This window comes from Phocoena phocoena, chromosome 1 (assembly GCF_963924675.1).
Source record: "Phocoena phocoena chromosome 1, mPhoPho1.1, whole genome shotgun sequence".
Taxonomy (NCBI): Eukaryota; Metazoa; Chordata; class Mammalia; order Artiodactyla; family Phocoenidae; genus Phocoena; species Phocoena phocoena.
In genome coordinates this window covers 112,669,805-112,691,168 of record NC_089219.1, presented here as the reverse complement: position 1 = coordinate 112,691,168, position 21,364 = coordinate 112,669,805, and the positions used below count along the sequence as shown (strand labels likewise).

Below are 21,364 nucleotides of genomic sequence, written 5' to 3'. Positions count from 1 at the left end.
GTTTCTCATTGTGGTATCTTCCCTCGTTGCAGAGTATGGGCTCTAGACACACAGGCTTCAGTAGTTGTGGCACGCAGTCTCAGTAGTTGTGGCACGCAGGCTCAGTAGCTTCGCGGCACGTGGGATCTTCCCAGACCAGGGCTCGAACCCGTGTCCCCTGCATTGGCAAGCGGATTCTTAACCACTGCACCCAAGGGCTTTTTAAAAAGCAAACAAAGTCATGTTTGCAGGAAAGTCTCTTCCAATCATAGGCCAACTTCTAATTCCGTCCATGATGGAGTATAGGGACCATCCTCTACCCTCCTGCATTAAACAACTAAACAAATGGACAGACTCTATGAAACAATGATATTCAGACATTGGACAACAGGCAGAACAGAACAGTGATCCCTGAGAGGGAGGAAAATAACAAAGTGAGCTCTAAGATTTCCCAAGATTACTGCCTGAAGAGAATTTCCAGGCAGTGGTGTAGAGAGGGTCACCCAGGCTGAGCCTGGTGATCTCCCGGAGTTGAGGAGAGGGAGCCGGGGGTCTGGGGAGGCCAAGGTGGGCAGTTCACAGGTCAGGGCACTGAAGAGGAGAGAGCTGCACGGAGACAGAATTCTGGAGATCTGCAGAGCGTCCCCTCCAGGTGTTCAGTTGTGTGCTGAGCAGTGTACACATGTAGGGCAAGAACCATAGGAAAGGAGGCATTCCTCAGAGCTTAGACAACTCCAGGAATACTTTGTGTTCCTGTTACCAAACCAAACTTGGGTCTGCTTGCCTGGTCGAAGTAAAGCCAATCTATTGACACCAAGTTGTGGTGAAGGAGGGTGGAGTTTTTATTGCAGGGTGCCAAGCAAGGAGTCCAGGCAGCAAGTTCTTAAAAGACCTGAACTCCTGGGTGGCATTCAGAGAAAGGTTTTCAAAGACAGGGTGAGGGAGGGGGGTTGTAGGGTATGTGATCAGCTGGTGGACATTCTTCTGATTGGTTGGTGATGAGGTAATCCAGAGTCAACATCATCAACCTTCTGGTTCCAACCAGTCTGGGGCAGCATACAATTAACTTCTTCTACCTGTGGGCGTTTCATTATCTACAAAACAGCTCAAAGGGTATGGCTCAGAGTATTGTCTGTAGCCCTTGAGGAGGAACTAAAAGTCCTTGATTTTATTTAATGGTTAAACTATTATTATTTGGTCTTACTTGACTGTTTTCCTTTGTTTCTACATTTCCTCACTTCTCTGATTAAATTTATTCTTTGGAACTCGGAGAAGGCCTAGGAGTCTGACGTTTTTCTACAAACAAGAGGCAGGTGGAGGACATGGTGGGGGTCTGTCCTGGGAAGGCCCCAGAGGGTCCTGCTCAGTTATAGTCTCACCAACCAAAGTAGAAAGACCTCCTAACAGTTATCACTCTGTGCCGGTTATTAATTTATTGCCTGTCAGCTCTAAATTGATTCCTCAGCGGCTTCCTTGATGGCGCTGTGGTTAAGAATCCGCCTGCCGTTGCAGCGGACATGGGTTCGAGCCCTGGTCCGGGAAGATCCCACATCCTGCAGAGCAACTAAGCCCGTGCGCCACAACTATTGAGCCTGTGCTCTAGAGCCCGCGAGCCACAACTACTGAAGCCTGCACGCCTAGAGCCCATGCTCCGCAACAAGAGAAACCACCTCAATGGGAAGCCCGTGCACCACCACGAAGAGTAGCCTCTGCTCGCTGCAACTATAGAAAGCCCACGCACAGTAATGAAGACCCAACACAGCCAAAAATAAATAAATAAAATAAAATAAATTGATTCCTCATTTCCTGCTCTGTGAAAATGGAGATGAGCTCTTTAAATATTTTTGTTACTTTAAAATTATTTTTTCTTCCTGTTTTATTGAGATATAATTGACATACAGCACTGTATAAGTTTAAGGTGTACAGCATAATGATCTGACTTACATACATTATGAAATGATTGCCCCAGTAAGTTTAGTGAACATCGATCATCTCATACAGATACAAACTAAAAGAAAAAGAAAAAATATTTTTCCTTGTGATGAGAACTCTTAGGATTTGCTCTCTTAACAACTTTCACATATAACACACAGCAGTGTTAGTTAGATTAATCATGTTGTACATTACATCCCTAGGACTTATTTATCTTATAACTGGAAGTTTGTAACTTTTGACTGCCTTCATCCAATTCCCCCTCCCCTCACCCCCACCTCTGGTAACCACAAATCTGATCTCTTTTTCTACGAGTTTGTTTGTTTGTTTTTGAAGTATATTGACCTACAACACTAAGTTAATTCCTGGTACATAATACAGTGATTTTATATTTCTATACAGTACAAAATGATCACCACTAAACATTATGGGCATGATTTTAGGCTTTGTTAAAGGAGGATGCTGCAGAGACATTGCAGGAGGAAGAAGTTTTCCTTCTGGATTCTGGTGTGCTCTCTCCACAGGTTTCTGTAGCATACACAGCTTCTCAGATGCAGCTGGGGGAGGGCTTGTCCTTCTCAGCCCTAGAAGTAGTGGCTGAATATCTGCTATTCCTATATGCCTTTAGAGTTCTGTTTATCTCTTACGGACCAATCTCTTGTTACGGTTAATAATTCTTTTTAAAAAAAAAAATTTATTGGGCTTCCCTGGTGGCGCAGTGGTTGGGAGTCCGCCTGCCGATGCGGGGGAGGTGGGTTCGTGCCCCGGTCCGGGAGGGTCCCACGTGCTGCAGAGCAGCTGGGCCCGTGAGCCGTGGCCGCTGGGCCTGCGCGTCCGGAACTTGTGCTCCGCGGCAGGAGAGGCCGCAGCAGTGAGAGGCCCATGTACTGCAAAAAAACCCAAACCAAACCAAACCAAACCAAAACAAAAATTCACTTATTTATTTTTGGCTGTGTCAGGCCTTAGTCGCGGCACGCGGGATCTTTCATCGCAGCACACGGGCTCCTCGTTGCCACGCACAGGCTTCTCTCTAGTTGTGGTGCGAGCTCCAGAGCATGTGGGCTCAGTAGCTGTGGTGCGCAGACTTAGTTGCCCTGCAGCATGTGGGATCCTAGCTACCCAACCAGGGATCGAACCAGTGTTCCCTGCATTGGAAGGTGGATTCTTATCCATTGGACCACCAGGGAAGTTCCAATAATTCTTTATATTAAACTTTCCCTGTTCCTGGCTAATACATGGGCATCAAGTAGCATCCTCAGAAAAGTATTGTCTCAGTGGCCAGACCAAATTAGCCCCAAATGAAAGGCTGTTTTGGTCTTGCCAAATGGCACTTAAAAGCAAGTTTTAAAAGATCAGTCTATTTCCAAGTAACTTAACTGTGTCCCTGAACAAGGCTCAAAAATATTCAAAGCAATTAAAAAAAAAAGGCCAGCACCAAACAACATAAAATTCACAGGGTCTGGCATCCAACCGATAACTACCACACACGAAAAAAAGCAGGAAAATACGACCCAAAATGAGAAAAATCAACCAATCGAAACAGATCCAGAAATGACACAAATGATAGAATTAGTAGACAAAGGATTTTAAACAGCTATTATGAATATGTTTCATATGCTCGGGAAGATAAAGAAACACAGGAACATGATAAGGATAGATGTGAAAGATGTAAGATAAGACAGCAATTGACCTTCTAGAATTGAAAATTACAGTGCCTGGGATGAAAAATATACTGGATGGGATTAAAAGCAGATTAGACACTGCAGAAAACAGCTGGGTGAACTTGAAGACTTAGCAATAGAAAGCTAAAATGAAACACAGAGAGGAAAAAAACAGAAGAAGAAAAAGGAGAGGAGGAGGATGTATCCGTAGTAGTAGCAGTAATCAGTGAGCTCTGGAATAATATCAAGCAGCATATATACCTGTTTGGAGAACCAGAAAGGTGGGGAGAGGGGTGACAGAAAAATATGTGAAGAAATAATGGCCAAAAGACTTTGTTTTTTGGGGTTTTTTTTTGCGGTACACGGGCCTCTCACTGTTGCGGCCTCTCCCGTTGCGGAGCACAGGATCCGTATGTGCAGGCTCAGCGGCCATGGCTCACGGGCCCAGCCGCTCCGCGGCATGTAGGATCTTCCCGGACCGGGGCACGAGCCCGTGTCCCCTGCATTGGCAGGCGGACTCTCAACCACTGCGCCAGCAGGGAAGCCCAAGACTTTGTGTTTTTGATGAAAACTATAAACACATATATCCAAGAAGCTCAACAAACCCACGAGAAATATGAAAGCACATCATAATCTGCCTTAATCACTGTTGAACATCAGTGATGAACAGGAAATCTTAAGAGCAGCCAGTGCAAAAACCATGTTAAGTAAAGAGGAAAAAGAGAAGCAGACTTCTCGTCAGAAACAACGCAAGCCTGAAGACAGTGGAGCAACGTCTTTAAAGTACTAAATGATAAAGCTGTCAACCTAGAATTCAGTGGAGATGTCTTTCTAAACTGAAGATGAAATGGAGATGCTTCAGACATTCAAAAGCTGAAGGAATTCATTACCAGCAGACCTGCACTATAAGAAAAAATTTCAAGCCGAAGAAAAACGATACCAGATGGAAATCTCCATCTACACAAAGGAATGAAGAGCACCAGAAATGGTAAATATATGGGTAAACATAGAGACTATTTTCTTATTGTAAAATTCTCTTTAAATGATAGTGGAGGGATTAAAACAAAAATAGTCATATGTGTGGGATTTATGGGATATGTAGAAATAAAATGCAGGACAACAGTAGCACAGAGGCTAGGAGGTGGGAAATAGACCAAGTAAGGTGCTTACACTATAAGTGGTATCATATTACTTGAAGAATATGGTCTATGATAAATTAAAGATACATTCTGTAATCTTATGGAACCACACACACACACACACACACACACACACACACACGTTTAAAAGTATAGCTTAATAAGATAATAAAGGAGACAAAAAATGGAGTCACTGTCACAAGCATCCACAGGGGCATGTTGGCTGCCCGCTCTAAAAACTGAGCGTTTGGGTTGGGTTCCTCAGACCAGAGGGGTGGGAGGGGGCACGGGGTGGGGGAGGGATGTCCCACAGAGCCTCCAGGTGTTTAGGACAGAATAAATACTGTCAGAAAAGCGCTTCCTCTTCTGCCACCTTCTGGCAGGAAATCCAGCCTATTTTTAACTCAGGCTTCTGCTTACGTGCTCTTGGCTACAAGAGAACCTGCCGCTTCTGAGGCCCCGAGCGGCTACAGTCTCCCTGGCTTCCCCGCTGTCCCCAGCGCCGGGAGGCTCACGGGCTGCTCCGATGCTCCCAGCTGCCCAGCCACCTGTCCCAGCAGAAGAGGCTCCTTCGCTGCGGGTGTCACGGCGAACACCCACGCACGATAGGCGGCCCCTCAGCGCGGACGCGGATGTGCGAGAGAACCTCTAGGGGGCGCCATGCACACAGAGACTGTGGGAGCGGCGCCGGCAGGGTAGTCCGGGAGGGAATGGGACCGCAGACTTGTGCCCGAGGGGTTTGTGTGTGTGTGTGTGTGTGTGTGTGTGTGTGTGCGCGCACGAAGGTGCACTGTGTGAAAAGGATGTGCTCTGCTGCGAGTGTGAATGTTTTTGTGACTGCTTATGCTATGAAACATAAACATAACAGCCTCTCCCCTTTTGGTCAGCCGCCCCCTCTGCCGGGCCTGTCTTCCCTCCTAGTGCGCCAGCCAACTCCCACACGCTAGCTGGCAATCCACCACCCGTCCCTCAAGCCTCTCATCTCTCCAAAAGCCGTCCCTGGTGGCCCTGCCCACAGGCCCAGCCAAGTGGCCCTTTCGCTCTGGGTCGTACACCCAGGGCTTAGCACAGGACATGGGGCGTGCTTAGCCCTCGAGGAGTGAAGAATGCTCCCAAGGCACGTTGTGAGCCCTTTCTAGGGGTCAGACCAGGTGCTGGCAGGCCTAGAAGAGCCCCCAGGTGACAGGCCTCAGGACACAGAGGGGTGCCAGGATCACCCTCCAGGCCCAGGGCTGGGTCTAGGGGGGGTCTGTGCCCAGAGTGGGCAGTGCTGGTGCCCAGGGTGGTAGGTGTGGGGACATGGCCCACAAAGAGCGGGGCAGGCTCTGTTGGTCTCTCCCCGGGTCCCTACCCCAGGCTCAGGGTCTGGTGCGTGTGTGTGAAGGCGTGTCCGTGGTGTGCAGAGAGGGGTCCCTTTCATTGTTTTCTCCTTATTGATCAGCATATGACAGGAGTGGGAGGGTTGTTCAGGGCCCCTGGGAGGAATTGCAGTGGGCATCTGTGTCTAATGCCAGTGTGGACTCATGTCTCTGTGTACGTATGGACGTGGGTGAGAAGCCCCTGCCTCGCCCTGTGTCTGGGCATATCCTTGGGGTCCTAGGAACCTGTAGGTTCCAGAGGGCGTGAATGTGGCACTGCTCTCTCCCACACCCCACCCACTCCCTCCCCTAGATTTTCCTGGACTCCAGACTTTGTCCAGCCGGTTTGGCTGCTGCCCTTCCGGGCAGGAAACACTGTTTGTTTAGTTGGGACCGTCAGCGTGGTCTGTGTTGGCAACTGTCATCTGTCGGATGCCAGTCCTCAAGCGTGTCACCCTGTGTGAACCTGGGTGCAAGTGTGGCTTGGGTGCCTGTAAGCCCCTCCACCTGTGTGTGGGCTCTTGTTTGTTGAGTGTGTTAGACAGTGTGACCTTCCTGTGTGTGCCTGGTGCCCGTGAAGGGTGGGAGTGTGGCTTTGAAGTGTGTTGAGCATGCACGCCGGAATGTGTGTGGAAGTGGCGAAGGGGTGTGTGTCAGGGGCCTGCCCGCGGGGCGGCTGCAGGGGCAGGGGTTGCCGGTGGGCCCCTGCTGCCTGAGCTGCTCCCTTGGCCCAGGGAGAACCCTTCCACTTCAGCTGTGTAAACAAAGCCCCTGCCTTCCTTTCTGAGGCCCCTTCAGGGTTGTCATTCCCCTCCCCCACCCCATCTCAGAGCAGGGAATTTGATTGAATGCATGGGTTGCAAGGTTGTGAGGTTATATGCCCGGGTGTGAACTGAAGTGTGCAAAATTGTGCGTGAGTGCGAATGTGAAGCCGAAGCGTCCCCTGGCCAACACCAGCCTCTCAGGGGCAGGTTGGGGGACCCCAAGCCACTTGAGCTGAGCTCTCGCAGGTCCCCAGGCCGGTTCGTCCACCCTCTTATAGCCAGGCTTGGCGACAGCCCTGTAATTAACCCCGGCCAGGTGCTGTGGTGAAAGCCAAGCGTGTGACGCTGACCCTCTGGAGGAGGGGCTGTATCTGTCCCCGCTCCCCCCAACCTCTGTTTAAGCCAGAGGCCAGGCTTCCCTGGCTCAGATCTCAGGCCAGCATCTCTGGGTTCTGCTTGCAGCTGCTCTTCCTGCTCTGGGCCCAAAGTGTCCTGTCTGGCCTGGCCCCAGCACATCTGGGCTGTTCCCTGTGTCAGCACCACACTTGCCAGTGTGTCATCCAGGGGCTGAGCTACCCAGCCTATGTGTCCCCACCACTTCCCACCTCTGTCCCTCATGCTAGCCCTCACCCCCCCCCCACCTAGCTCATGTCCTTCATCCACACCTGTTTCCCCCCATCCAAGTCCATGTCTCCTGGTCCTAGCTCATGTCCCTCCATTTCAATCTCTGTCCCATCCCAGCCCATGTCACCACCACATCTAACCCCATGACCCATGTCCCCCCAGCTCAGCCCATGCTCCTGGGTTTGCCAATAAGGCAGAACAAGGATGGCAAGGGAGACTGCGTAAGGCTTTGGGGCTGAGTAGCTCTAAGCTGGACAGGTGTGGACTTGGCCCAAGTCCACTCTCAGCCCCATAGCATCTAGAACTGAAGGGAGGGAGAGAAGGGGGTAAGGGGTCAGAGAAGTTCTGAGATGGAGGATGGACTGGGATGTCTCCACTCTGCCCCAGGCTCCAGAACAGGCTGAGCCTAAAGCATCCTCCAGCACAGCCCCCTGCTCCCCTCAAGGGCCAGCACCCACCCTTGCAGGCCCCCAACCCAGGGCACAAGGCTTTGAACCCAGCCTGGATTGCAAACGGCCCTGCTGACCTCGTGTCCAGAAGGGGAGGACGCGGCTGGCTCTGAACTTCACTCCACCAGCCAAAATCTGTTCTGAGTTGTTTGTTGTGGCTGCAGTTTTTCACCCTGGGGAGGGCAGGAAGGAAGGGGCCATGTGAGAGTCTCTGTCTGGCTGTGTCCTGGGATGTCCCTATGAGGACCCTCTGGGAATTCCAGCATGTGTTGATATGAACCCTCTCGAGGCCCTTGTGGAGGCGGCCAGGACAAGAGAACAAGGAGGAAGAGGACCCTGCTCAGCGTGGGCACGCTGCCATGTGGAGCTGGATTTGCCAGTCTGGAGCTGGCACAGCTCACTGAATTGAACTTCCCTGGCCTCAGGGCCCTGTCCTTTGGGGTGGGGACAGGACACTAGCAGAATGTCAGGTCCTGGGGCACCATCTGGCAGCCATCAGCAGATTCTAGGGGCATCCCAGGTGCTGGGATGTGGCAGCAGGAAGAAGGTGGCTTAGCCTGGCTTTCCCATGCCCTGCTGTTGCCCTGGTGCTCTCTGCCCCCCTCCCCCCAGCATCTTGCTCAGTCCCATATCCCAAACTGTTCTATTTGGTTCTGTGCACTCCTCCCCTGCTTTATCCTCTCCATCAACAGGTATTGAGTCTGGATCGTAGGCTCCCTTCCTCCTTTCCTGCCACCCCTGCCCTCATTCGCACCTCCAGCCCTTGCCCTCAGGCCCACCACTGGCATCATCTCACCTCTGCCTTGGCCAGGACACCCTGGTCATGCAGATTTTGGTGCCACAAGGCAGAGGCCCTGTGCCAGGCGGGCTCAGGGCCATGTCTTCTGTGCATCTAAATGCTGAGCCCTCACCCCACTCCATCTCACGTGCTCTGGGAACTAAAGCCTTCCCTGAGGGGGATCCCAGCAGCACCCCAGAACTTCCTGAAGCCCCAGCCTCAGGGGAAATGAAAAGAGATCTTTGAAGTGAGTCGTGCTTCCTCCTTAATCCCTGCTTGTGGGGGATTAAGGGGTTTCAAAGACCAGTCTCCAATTCCTGGGAAGGTGCAGATCTTCCCTTCTGGGGCATCACAATATGATAGGAAAAAATGGGGGCTCAGGAAACCTGAGTTCCAGTCCTGGCTCTGCCATGGACATCTAAGTGACTGTGGGCAGGTCACTTGCTCTCTCTGAGCCTCGGTTTTCACATATGTAAAATGCGGGGTTTGGACTGGCTCCCCCAATCCAGAGCTGAAGTCCTTTGATGTCTTTCTCCAAAAACTCTGAGTGACTCTGATGCAGGAGATGACAGGAGGCAATCAGAATTTGTGGGAAAGGGTTCCAGGTGGTGGTGCAGTGTCCAATGGTCAGAATACAGCGACAGACAGACCCATTTTGAATGTCAGCCTTGAGGGACATAGCCTCTTAGGCCCTCAAGTTTTCCTATCTGTGCTATTGGGGTAGTAAGGCTTCCAAGGGCACGATGCACACAATGCATGTAAAGCACTGGGCACAGTGCCTGGCACGTAGTAGGTGCTCAGTGAACGGAAGCTGGCTTGCTCTAGTTCCTGCTCCCAAATGCCTGGCCTTCTTGCAGCCTTCTCATTCTTGGATTTTTTTTTTTTTTTTTTTTTTTTTTGTGGTACGCGGGCCTCTCACTGCTGTGGCCTCTCCCGTTGCGGAGCACAGGATCTGTATGCGCAGGCTCAGCGGCCATGGCTCATGGGCCCAGCCGCTCTACGACATGTGGGATCTTCCCGGACCGGGGCACGAACCCGTGTCCCCTGCATCGGCAGGCAGACTCTCAACCACTGCGCCACCAGGGAAGCCGCCCATTCTTGGATTTTTGAACCCACTAGATCCTCCCCATCCCAGCCTGCCAGCTCCTACCCCCACGTAGCCCTGGGGTTGGAGGGAGCCTGCAGCCTGGGCTCCTTTCTGGGACAAGCCCACACTCCTCAGCCTTCAAGGCCCTCAAGACTGCCTAGTAGGGCCCCAGCTATGTGTACCTCCTCCTCCTACGTCCCCAGGCTAGAGTGTGATTTTTTTCCCCCATGTTCCTATAGCTTCCTGGCATTTACCCGTGTTACACCTGGTTACATTGCCATATGTGTGTGTGTCACTGATTCCTCATCACATATCAACACATGCGAAATTATGAGCTTATCTGAGGCTAGAGACTGTCTTCTTTGTATCCCCAGTACCCAGGTTAGGGCCTGGCACTCAGCAGGCGCTCAATAAATGTCGATTGAAAAAAATAAATAAATAAATAAATGTCGATTGAATCCATGAATGACTAGATCGATGAGCCTACCTTTTCAAGTCCTGTCTCCACGTAGGGAGCCTCGGACTAGTGCACTGGCTGCCCCTGATCCTTTCCACACCTGCCCTCCCACCCCCACTCCTCCCAGCTCTGCCAGTGGGAAACCTACCCACCCTCCACGGTCTGGTCGAAATTCCGTTTCCCATGTTTTATGAGTACAGAGCGGAAGAAGACACAGTCCCTGCTGCTCAGAGACTCACAGTGCAGCTGGCAAGAGCCACAGGGCACACAGGAGGGGCACTCACACAGGACCCAGCCTGCCCACACAGTGCCCTGGTTGGGCTGGAGTCACTGCTTGGCAATGAGGAAAAAGGCACCCCCTCCGTGGGCCAGGGAGCTTGGCTGGGCAAGGGAAGCCTGGATAGATCTTGGCCCTTATCAGCAACCCCTCACCACCCTCCTGAAGTGCCCACCTGTACAACCCTGACCTCAATGGGCTTAGGTGGGGCTGTGACCTTTGACGGCTTCAGCCACTGTCACGTCTTCTTCCTTCTGTCCCCTCACTCTCCTGATGGATGTCGGGTGCTGTTGTTATGTGCGGCTACAGCACCCGCAAACTCTCAGCCTTTTGGCCATAATGTTTTAAATGAAAGAAATAAAATTACAAAGGATTATAAAGGAAACCAATTATATTGAAACACAGTTATCAAAACATTTACATTTTTTGGTATAGTAATATATATGTTTCTTTATTAACACATTAAAAACAAGATCTAACAACCACGGTTATTTCAAAGTAGTGATGAGAGTAAATGATATTTTGAGATATCTTCAAAAACTATAACGCAGTCCAGGGCTTCCCTGGTGGCGCAGTGGTTGAGAGTCTGCCTGCCGATGCAGGGGACACGGGTTCGTGCCCCGGTCCGGGAGGATCCCACATGCCGCGGAGCGGCTGGGCCTGTGAGCCGCGGCCGCTGAGCCTGCGCGTCCGGAGCCTGTGCTCCACAACGGGAGAGGCCACAACAGTGAGAGGCCTGCGTACGGCAAAAAAAAAAAAAAAAAAAAAAAAACTATAACGCAGTCTGAACACATCTGTGTCTGTTACAAAGTCACAGGCGCCCTTAAAACTACTGTGGCTATTTTTTTTTTAAACTTTTGTTTTACCTTCACATTGTTTTTTAATTAATTAATTTATTTATTAATTTTGTCTGTGTTGGGTCTTCATTGCTGCGCGCGGGCTTTCTCTAGTTGCGGTGAGCGGGGGCTACTCTTTGTTGCGGTGCGCAGGCTTCTCATTGCGGTAGTTTCTCTTGTTGAAGAGCTGGGGCTCTAGGAGCGTACGCTTCAGTAGTTGTGGCACGTGGGCTCAGTAGTTGTGGCTCAGGGGCTCTAGAGCACAGGCTCAGTAGTTGTGGCACACGGGCTTAGTTGCTCCGTGGCATGTGGGATCTTCCCTGACCAGGGCTCAAACCTGTGTCCCCTGCATTGGCAGGTGAATTCTTAACCACTGAGCCACCAGGGAAGCCCACCACTGTGGCTTATTGCCCAAGTACATAGGAGAATGTTAAATTTCAGTTACAGGCGAGTGAAAATAAAGATATAATTTTTTCCTATCTAGGTTCACACCCCCCTGAAATCCATAGACCCCTGTCAAGAACTTCTGGTTACAGAATGGAATGGGAAGAAAAGGAGAAAACCATCACTGATTGAGCCTTATACTCCCTCTGCCATTTAATCTTTACACCAACCCTGTGAGAGGTGTATTATAACCTAAATTTTCTGACTGAGGCTCAGAGAGGTTGCCATGCCATGCTCAGAAGCCCTTGTTGCTCCCTCCACTCAGAGCTGCCTCCTTAGGGGAGATGAGCCACAGAATAAGGTGTTCAGTTGACCCTTTGGCCCTAGAGTCCTGTCCCCTCCCCAGGCCCTGTGATCTGTGGGGTTTATTTAACCAGTGTACAGAAGAGTGACGGCCCCTGGAAATTACACACACTCAGTTATTTTCATCTCCAGTTTATTTTTTTAGACTAAGAGCAGAGTATGAAAGTCACAGCCAAAGCACTTGAAAAAGGCCCAGGAGAATGGGTGGGGACCACAGAGGATGGGCAGGGCAAGGTCCTGGGAGCTGGGTCCCCGCTCAGGGCTGGAGGGGAGAGGGGCGTTGTTGTCTCACGGTCTCCAAAAGTGTCTGTGCGTTGCATAGGTCCTGTCTTCACAGAAGACAAAAGAGGGGCCAGGTGGTCCCCCAGTGGGGGGCCTAGCCTGGTGGGGAAGGGGTCTGAAGCTGGAAGGGGATGTCAAGGAAGGTCAGGGGGTTAAGGAGGGGGAGGGATTCTGTCCATCTGTACATTATATATAGAGATATAGAGTCTGTACATGCCTGCCTGGCACCCCAATGCCCACCCCTTGTCACCCTTGTCCACTGACGGCCCCCCCAGGGGTGTCTACTTGTAAACTTGGAGTCAATCCAAACCACAGTCCTGGGAGTGGGAGTAGGGGGAGAAGGACGTGCTTATTGCTGTAAACAGGGGAAGGGGGCAGCAGGCGGTGCCACCCCTTCGCCCATCCAGTCCCCTCCCCATGTTCTGCCCCTGGAAGAGAGTGATTGGGGGTGTCTCCCACACTTCGATTTGCTCTCTCTGGGGCACATTTGTCTCTCTCTCGGGGGGGACAAGGGGGGAGGGCACCAGGGGTCAGAGAAAGGTACCAGGGGGCAGGGAGTCCTGAACACTGCCCCTTATGGCCCCCCGGGTTTGGTACCAAACATTACCAGAGCCACAAGGCCACTTGGAACCCTTGGTTGTCCCTGTGCCTGGTCCACTACAGTGCCCTACTTGGTGGGGAGGGGGCAGAAGGGGTGGGCACAGATGTATGGTGCAGACCCCACTTCCAGCCATCAGAGGAGGGGTCTAGGCCCCAAGGCTAGGCTTCCCTTGGAGAGGCCAAAGCCTCCCTGCTCTGTCCCAGTCCCACTCCATCTCTCCCTGCCAAGGGAGGGGGCAGAGCTAGGAGGTCAAGAGTGTCATAAGGAAGAAGGCGATGCCCACCGCCAGGGGCAGGTGTTCCCGCTTGGGGCTGGTCCCGCTGATGCTCTTCTCAAGCTTGGGCACCTGGGGGTTCTCTCCCTCAAAGTCTTCTGTGGATAGATGAATAGACAGACTGGTGAGAGCTGTGCTGAGTGCTGGGGCGGGGCACGCGGCAGCGGCAGCAGCAGTGGAGCGGGGGACGTGACCACCCACGGGGGTGGTAAAGATCGGTGACCCCAGGAAAGACATGCAAGATGAGCAGGCACCGGGGAGGGGGCTGCGGATCCAGCAGTGGCCACCAGAGGGCGCTGCGCAGACTCACCCAGCACGTTGATCTTCACATTGGGGCCCATGGTGAACTGGGGGAGAGTGGGGACCGGCTTCTCCCCGGAGTGCGATGCTGCGGGGGGGGGGTGCGGGGTGGGGGAGAGAGGAGGGGATAGTCAGGGCCAGGATCCCCTCCCCCTGTTACAGCTGAGGAGCGAGTCCCCCTCGCCTGTGCCCTCCGCCCCCACCCCCAGGAAGCCAGGGGAGCCCCAAAGCAGGGGAGCCGACAATGGGGTCGCGGCTGGGAGCCTATTATACTCACTGGAGGCGCAGCAGACGAACACCTTCATCCTCAGACACTTCCAGTGCAGATTGTGGGTGGGCGTGGCTGGGGAAGAGATTGGGCCTGAGTGGCTTTCTCCAGATTTACACCCCGTGCCCTCCTCGCTCAGAAACTCTCCTTTTCACCCCCTCCAAACTGCCCCTCTTGGGCAGTGTCCTTCAGTACCTCCTCCACCCTTTGCGCATTGGTCGTGGTGGCTCCGCCGTCAGCCCTAGAAGCCCTTTGGGTCCCATCCCTCAAGAAACAATGACCCCTGAGGTCCCGGCCCAGAAATGGCCCTCACAGAAACAGTGACTCTGCGACCCAAAGTTCGGAATGCCACTAACCTCTTTCTTAGCCTCAAGACTCTGAGCTGGAACCCTGAGGCCCCAGCCCCCACGCCTCATCCCGAGGTATCACTCCAAGCGACGGAGACCTAGTGCCTTGCAGCGTTGGCCCGCCGCCGGCCCCTCGGGACTCCACCCCCTGGCACTCTTAGGTACCGCCCTGGTCCGCCGCCTGGCCGTCACTTACAGATGTAGTAGTACTCGTGGCCCGCGTGGAACTCGTAGCCCAGAGAGAAGGCGCTGTAGCGCTGGAACTTCTCCGAGAACTTGATGGGGCTGTGGGGAGCGTGCGGTCGGTTGCACTCCCAGCGCTTGAAGCCTTGGCTGGCGTTGCAGGTGCGGTAGCCTGCCCGGCTCACCATATACAGCACGTACTGCTCCGCCCCGCCTCCGGGCCCTGGCCCCGCCCCCGGGCCCACCCCTGAGCTGTTGTAGTGCGGGCAGTAAATATCCAGATAATCGTTCACATTCACCTGCACTGTGTAGCCCTCTCGCCGCAGGCTGTGGGGAGAGGAAGCGGGTCAGAGAGAACAAACCCAAAGCCAACCCAGTTTCCACCTCACCGCTCCGCAGACCTTCCCCAGGGTCCTCGGAGCCTCCCGGTTTTTCTTCTGAGCTTCCTCCCTTCTCAGTCCCTGTCTCTGTCCCCAGGGCCCTAGTGCCGCCAGTGCCCCAACTATCCTTCCAGGCCCACTCCTTGTTCTGCCCTTCTCATGGTGGCCACCAGAGGGTAGCAAAGGCACAGGGAAGCCCTGCCGGCCTCAGAAGGAAAAGAGGCGGGGGAGAAGGGTGGAGGGAAGAAGGGAACGTATGCTTTGGTTACCACAGAAACGGCGCAGGCCCCAGCGACTCCCAGACCCAGGCCCGGATTTCCTCTGTCCATCCCCCATAATTCACTAGTAGGGAGGAAGGATAGAAGGAATGGAAGTGTGAAAGTGGGAGGGATCCCTTCGAGGGATGCGCGCTCTCCATCGCCTCTCCCAGCATGCTTTCCTGCTGCTGCCAGTCGGCCCCAAAGGCGAGTCGGACAGGACCTGCCCTCACAGACGCATGTATGGAGGCTTCATGCATATACATGCACAATTTCTATGGCACACACACAAATATGTTCACCGCCCACTCATAGGCGGCATACACATAGAAAAAGTAGGTGATATGTGTGCTGGACTGGCATGCCAGTATTGGTTGACCCCAGCAATCGCAAGCTCTCTTCCTGCTCTTTCCATACACACACACACTGGCACTTGCTCTCTCTACGGTATGACTGGCCTCTGTACCTTGAGTCCCACTGACCTCCACCCTGAGGCCACAGACAATTAGGTCCCCAATAACGTGACACAATAGATCAGGGAGCTAAGGGACTCAACACCAAGGCTCCGTGTGGTGTCACGCCAACCAGCCAAAACTTCTGTCTCTATACACCTCCCTCCTCAACCTGGACGCCAACGCCCCAGGTGATGGTGATGCTGGGAAGAGTAGTGGGCATAGTGCCCAGACAAGATGGCTGTGCCTCTTACTTCCCTGATCCTTCTATGAGCAGAGAAGCAGATGCTGGGTCCCTTGTAATCCCCACCTGCCTTGCTAGTTACCATCAAAATGTTGGTGTTACTGTTCTCCATGGTGGTACTGAGTGGTGTGGGGATGGGAGAAACATCTGAATGGAGAAAGAAACTCAGAGAAGTAGGCAGGAGTTTCCCCTAATTTCCTTAGCATAAGAATGCACACATCTTGGCAGTGAGAGGGGAGTGTGGTGGACACAGGAAGGCATGGGGTACTTGGCAAAATATCAAACCACTGGGGTCCCTGGTCCCTGGAACTCCCTGAGGGGAGAGACTCACTCCCCATGTCGCCAGGCACCTTCCAGTTCCACAAACAGTAATTAGATCCATTAGGGAAACGAGCTTGGAGGCCTTTGGATGGCATGGGGCCTTGAGAGTCCCTCTTCACCTCACCTTACTTCCTTGGCCTTGCCTGTGCCACCCGCTCCGCAGATACTCCCTTCCAAGCCTAGCAGTAGGGCAGACAGGTAAGAGCTGGTGCTTGAGCACCCCAGTAAGAATGGGCACAGCCTCCCTGAATCATCAGGAATGCCACCAGCCCCACTCGGTTCCCATGGGAGTGATGGGTCACTCTGGCCCCTCCTTGGCCCTGGCACTCAGGTGGGCAGGAGTCTCTGCCTGGGGCACTGGGAGCAGGAAAACGGGTTAGACCAGGCCTAGCTCCCAGCCACCACCCCAGGTTTGCCTCTCTATCCCCAAGCCCAAAGTCTACTGTTTTCTCCACAGGCTTTGAGGAGGGGGCCACCAGTGCCAGGCCTGGAGCAGCTGCACAGGCACACTGGGGCCTCTGTCCATTAGCTTCGCCCGGGTTTCCAGCCCTCCTCTGAAGCAGCGCCTCCCTAGGGCACTGCCCAGTTCCTCCACAACACACCCTGCTCTAGCAGAGAGGAAGCCAAAGCCAGAGCTATCCCTACAGGTACCTCAGTTTCCTTAACGCAGAGGGGAGTAGCCTTATACAAAGGTTGCTGGGCGACCACAACTGAAGAGGAGCCACCTCTTTCCCATCCCTGGGCTGAGTGGAACAGCCCCTGAAATGCACCTCCCTCCCCAAGCTGGGCATGTGGGAGAAAGAACTGCTTGTGGAATGACTGTGCCCAGTTGGTAGCTGGTGGACAGGGGGCAAAGGGCTGGGTGCCAGGAATCCCCAGCCACACCCCCTGGGAGACTTGAGGTGTCTGCTTGGCTTGGGCGCTTTAATTGAATCTGTCATCCTCCCAGCCTTGGCACTGAAGAGGGAGGTGCCTCTAGGCCCCGGCTTAGCGCCACAGCTCACCCCCCCTCCAGGGCCGCACCTCTCTAACCTAGAGCCACACCCCACCCCCCGCCCCACGGGAGAAGAGGATAGGCTGGGATCTGGGGGCTGGGTCATGTCTGCCCCTTCAAACAGTTCTCTATTCTTCCTCACTTCATCCCCTCCTAGCCTCCCATTTCTCCTCCAGAAAGGCGTGTCAACACACCCCACCTGGAGGGGGTGCCCCCTCACCCTGTTTCATTTCTCCCGGCTCTCACCGCCCCCGGTGCCCATTCCCACCCCTCACTTTCACTCCTTCAGTGCCCTACCTGCTCGAGCCTGGTGGGGTGGGCGGCGGGGGAGTGGGGAAGGAGCAAACCTCTCCCCCTGGGGCAATTAGGGGCAGGTAAACAGGGTGTCTAACGGACCAGGGAGTAGGCAAAGGATCCCCAGAGAGCTGAACTTGTTAAATCCCTGCCCCCACCCCAGACGCCAGGATGCAGAGCTAAGGAAGTGGAGGAGGGATAAAGACAGCGGACCCCGGTTCTCCTTCTCTCTAGCGCGCGCCCCCGAGGCTGCGCGCCACTCACCCTAGCCGACTAGGCCTGACCACGTGTGTGCGGCGTGGGGTCCGCGCACCCGGGCTTGGGTGGGTGACTGGAGAGAACGCTCGCGGGGCGGCGCGTGCACGCTGACACCCCCTCACCCCTCCGGCGCCTCGGGCCTCTGCGCCCCACCGCACTGGGTCTTGCCAGCCCGGGACTGGGCCCTGGGCTTCTCCGGACGGCGTCGGATGGGAGAAAATCAGCGCGCCCCATATCCCCGCCCCTCCTCCCTGCGACAGCGGCAGCGGCGGCGGCGGCGGCGGCGAAGGTTTATTGATCTGCAGCGGCGGAGAAGCGCGAGAAACCCGCCGAAAGCGAGACACATAGAAATGGAGAGAGGGGGAGACGCACACCGAGAGGGGGATGAACAGAAACCGGATTCACTGAGAGGGGAAAGGGAGTGAGACACAGCGAAAGAGAGGGATCCAGAAACCGAGAGAGAGAGGGAAGAGAATGAGACAGGAGAGAGGCTTGGAGAAAGGGAGAGACGTAGAGGCCGCTCCAGAGAGGCCCACAGACAGCAAAGACGGAGACGGAGAGACGCAAAGCAGAATATCAGGGACGGGGAAGAGGTTCAGGGCAGAGACTCGGTGACAGAGAGAAAAGAGAGAGAGAGAAAGACCAACAGGGAGGTAGTATAGCCTCAATAAATATTTGTTCAATAAATATATGAATGAAAGAGAGATAAGCAACAGAAACATTTCAGAGATAAAGAGACAGGTAGGGAGACAGCTAGAGAAAGATGTTCCGTACACTTCTTGAGATAGGGGTGAAGACCAGCACCTTTGCACACTTCTGCAAAGAAATGGAACACGGGCCTGGGCGCATATATTTGGCCATTGGCCAATCCCGACACCCCATTCGATTCCGGGCTCAGGGGACCCCTCGACCTCACACTCTCACGCTTTCCTCCAGTACAGTTCGCCCAATCCCTAGTTTCTGGGCAGGCTGGGAACAGATCTCGCCTATTCCAGAGGACCAAACGGAGGGGCCGAGTGGGAGATAGGAAGCGAGATCACGGTCGCTGTGCAGGGCACTGCCCCCAGGTCTGTCAAAGAGACCAGCGCACAATTTCCACCAGTACACTCCCACGTGACCCCCAGAAGGCGGGGTCGCAGACCCTCTCCACATGATCCCAAGGGGCAGAGACCCTCGGCAAGTGGCGAGGGGTGGGAGCCAGGAGCCCAGCTCACGTGACCTGGGGGAGGGGGCGCGGGAGCCTGTGGCTCGGCCCGGCCCCGCCCCCAGCTCCCTGGCCCTCTCCACTCCCGGCCCCGGAGCACGTCGCTCTCACGATTTATGGGGCCGCGGCTGCCGCAGTGAGGGAGCTGGGGAGCCCGGGCACAGCGGCAACAAAGGCGGAGGAAGCGAGGCGGGGGCGGCGGCGGCCTCCCGGCCCGGTGCGCGCCCCCTCCCATCTCTGCCGGTCCAGACCTGTGGGGGAGCGGGGAAGACAGAAAGGAGGCTCTCGGAACCTGGGCTCCCCACCCCCTCCCAAGGCTTTCACCTGCGCCCAGGTGTATGAGGGGAGGGGAACATGATTGACAACATCCCTCTCCCCCCCCCCCGCCATTCCCGCATCCCCCTGGCTCCGGCTTCTCCTAAGAATATGAGGGTGCCCTGACGGTGATGGGGAACCAGGGGCCCCTCACCTGCGCGCTCTCTGCTTCCCGCCCCCCGCCAGACTCTAGCGGGGCGGGGGGCGGACGTGTGAGTCTGGGGGAGGGAGACGAGCTAGACTGAGCAGGGGAGTCAGCCCCCAGTGCCCCTCGGATTTCTCCGAGTCCCGGTCCGGGGGGGACGGGCCGTATCCCCACCCCCGAGGTTTCCATGGGAAGCGAGAGGGGGGCGTCGCTGGCTCATCCCCACCCCCAGTCTGACACTCCGGGCGCGAGGAGGGAGAGAGGGGGAGGCGCAGAGCCCCAAACAACAAAGAGCGGAGCGGCGAGCGGCACTCCCTCCCCAGGGAGGTTGGGGGTCGCGGCCGCCCGGCCTTCTCAGTCCCCTCCCGTGGGCCTCGCCATTTGCTCCCGAGTCGCCCCCTGGAGTGGGGAGCCAGAAACAGTGCCACCGCCGCCGCCTGGGTAGGTGTGACAGTGACCCCCGTGTCCCCAGGGATTCCCCCCCTCCACACACACACACACAGACACACACGGAGGCGGCCGGGGTGATACACACGGCGGCTCGGCGGGGAGGAGAAGACAAGGGCAGCAAGGACTGCGGAGAATGAGGACCTGGCCCCGCAGCCGGCACCCAGCCGCCTCTTCACACACCCCGGGAAACCACACGGCCGCCCTGACACCCGCCCAGACCGCGGCCAGCCACCCTAGCTCAGAAGCGGCCGGCCACGCGGACAGCGACCGCAGCCCCCTCCCCGACCCGTCGCCCGCTCCCACCCCCAGACAATCGCCGACGCAGACACACAAATCACACACTCAGACACACACGCACACTGACAGCCGCGCACGCCCGCTCACTCTTGGAGCCACACGCCGTCCCCAGCCCGGGCGTGTGTGTGCGTGTGTGACACGCCATCTCCTTGCCTCCCTCCCTTTTGCCGGTACCCCACGTTCCCATCCTATCCAAGCAGCACCTCCAGAGCCCCCCAACTTGGCGGCCCAGCCCCAGCTCACCCCAACCGGGCTTATCCATACAACCAGGGCAACCCATTCGCCTTCGTTCTGAGGAGGTGCTTGGTCGGACTCCTTGCCTCAGCTCTGGACTCCACTTTTAAAAGCAGGAGTCATAGAACCCCTTGAAACCCTCACGGCTGAAAACAGGTCATCCCTGGGTCCCCCAAGTGCGGCGGCCTATTCCCAGCACACTGGTACTCCCAAACCCCAGCCCGGCCGAAGGAGAGGAAGATGGGGGGACTGTCGAGTGGGGGTAAGCTATTCCAGAGGCGGGTGTGGAGAGAAGTCAAGGTAGGGTGGGGTGTCCCCGAGCAGCCTCCTCAGCACGGCCCAAGCCCTGGTTACTATACCTTAACAGCCTCTTTCAGACACCCCCCGAGTGTCATAGATGCCTACAGAGTGTTTCCCCCTCTTCCTCGCCTCCTAGTCCCCAGCTATGGTCTCCCAGGACTCCCACCCCAGGTTCCCCCAGGACTTCCCAGGCCTCCCCCTCTCACTGACGCGGGACGCATGGGCTCCCTGGGCCCCCGACTCACTGCTGGTTGGAGCTGTTCCAGTACACCGCATGCCGGTTTCCCAGCGCCCCCCCGGGCCCTTGGGCCAGCAGCGGCAGCAGCGGCACGGGCACAAGCAGCAGCAGCAGCAGCAGCGGAGCCGCCGCCATCCCCGGAGCCGCCGCCGCCGCCGCCCCCCGACTGAGCCCCGCGCTCCCGGCTTCTTGCTTTCCCAGCTCCCTGCTGCCGCCGCCGCCGGCCCCAGAGCCTTAGGCCACGCCCCCAGCCCTTCCCTCCGCCCTCCCGGGCGCGCCCCTGAAGCCCCGCCCCTGGCGCGCTCCCGCCAGGCCCCGCCCCGCTCGGGCCCGGAGCGCGCGCGGCGCGTGGGAGGTGAGGACCGTGCTGCCCCCTCGGGAACAACCGGAGCGCTACTCACCCCTCACTCTTAGGTTTAATTTGCTACCGCCGGCCCTGGGCCTTCAGCTCCCCAATCTGGAGTTCCCAGGAGAAGAATTAGGGAGGCCAAGACAGGGATCTTGATCTCCTGTGAACATTCATTTCTGGGATGGGGCGAAGGAGACTTGAAAAGAAGCTGGGGGTCCAGGACCCCTTAATAAGTAGAACTAGGCCCCCCTCCCTTCTGAACAGTCTGGTCCTTTGCTCCCTTTATGCC

General features: G+C 55.6%; 1 protein-coding gene across 1 annotated transcript; it reads right to left on the bottom strand.

Moving 5' to 3' along the window:
* Positions 1-12,212: 12,212 nt before the first annotated feature.
* EFNA3 (ephrin A3) lies at positions 12,213-20,883 on the bottom strand. The gene is made up of 5 exons (XM_065876645.1): positions 20,734-20,883; positions 14,357-14,670; positions 13,823-13,888; positions 13,556-13,633; positions 12,213-13,343 (listed from the first exon to the last, which is right to left on the bottom strand). Exons 1-5 carry the CDS (start codon positions 20,859-20,861, stop codon positions 13,213-13,215), a joined length of 717 nt encoding a protein of 238 aa, XP_065732717.1. The 5' UTR covers positions 20,862-20,883; the 3' UTR covers positions 12,213-13,212.
* Between the last annotated feature and the right edge of the window lie 481 nt (positions 20,884-21,364).

What these genes read in the sequence shown, in the direction of transcription:
- EFNA3 (XM_065876645.1), bottom strand. Translation starts at nt 20,861, where the DNA reads ATGGCGGCGGCTCCGCTGCTGCTGCTGCTGCTGCTTGTGCCCGTGCCG. An exon ending in CCACGAGTACTACTACATCT is followed by an intron (nt 13,889 to 14,356) that starts GTAAGTGACGGC and finishes TCTCTTCCCCAG; the next exon opens with CCACGCCCACCCACAATCTG. An exon ending in GTTCGTCTGCTGCGCCTCCA is followed by an intron (nt 13,634 to 13,822) that starts GTGAGTATAATA and finishes CCCCCCCCGCAG; the next exon opens with CATCGCACTCCGGGGAGAAG.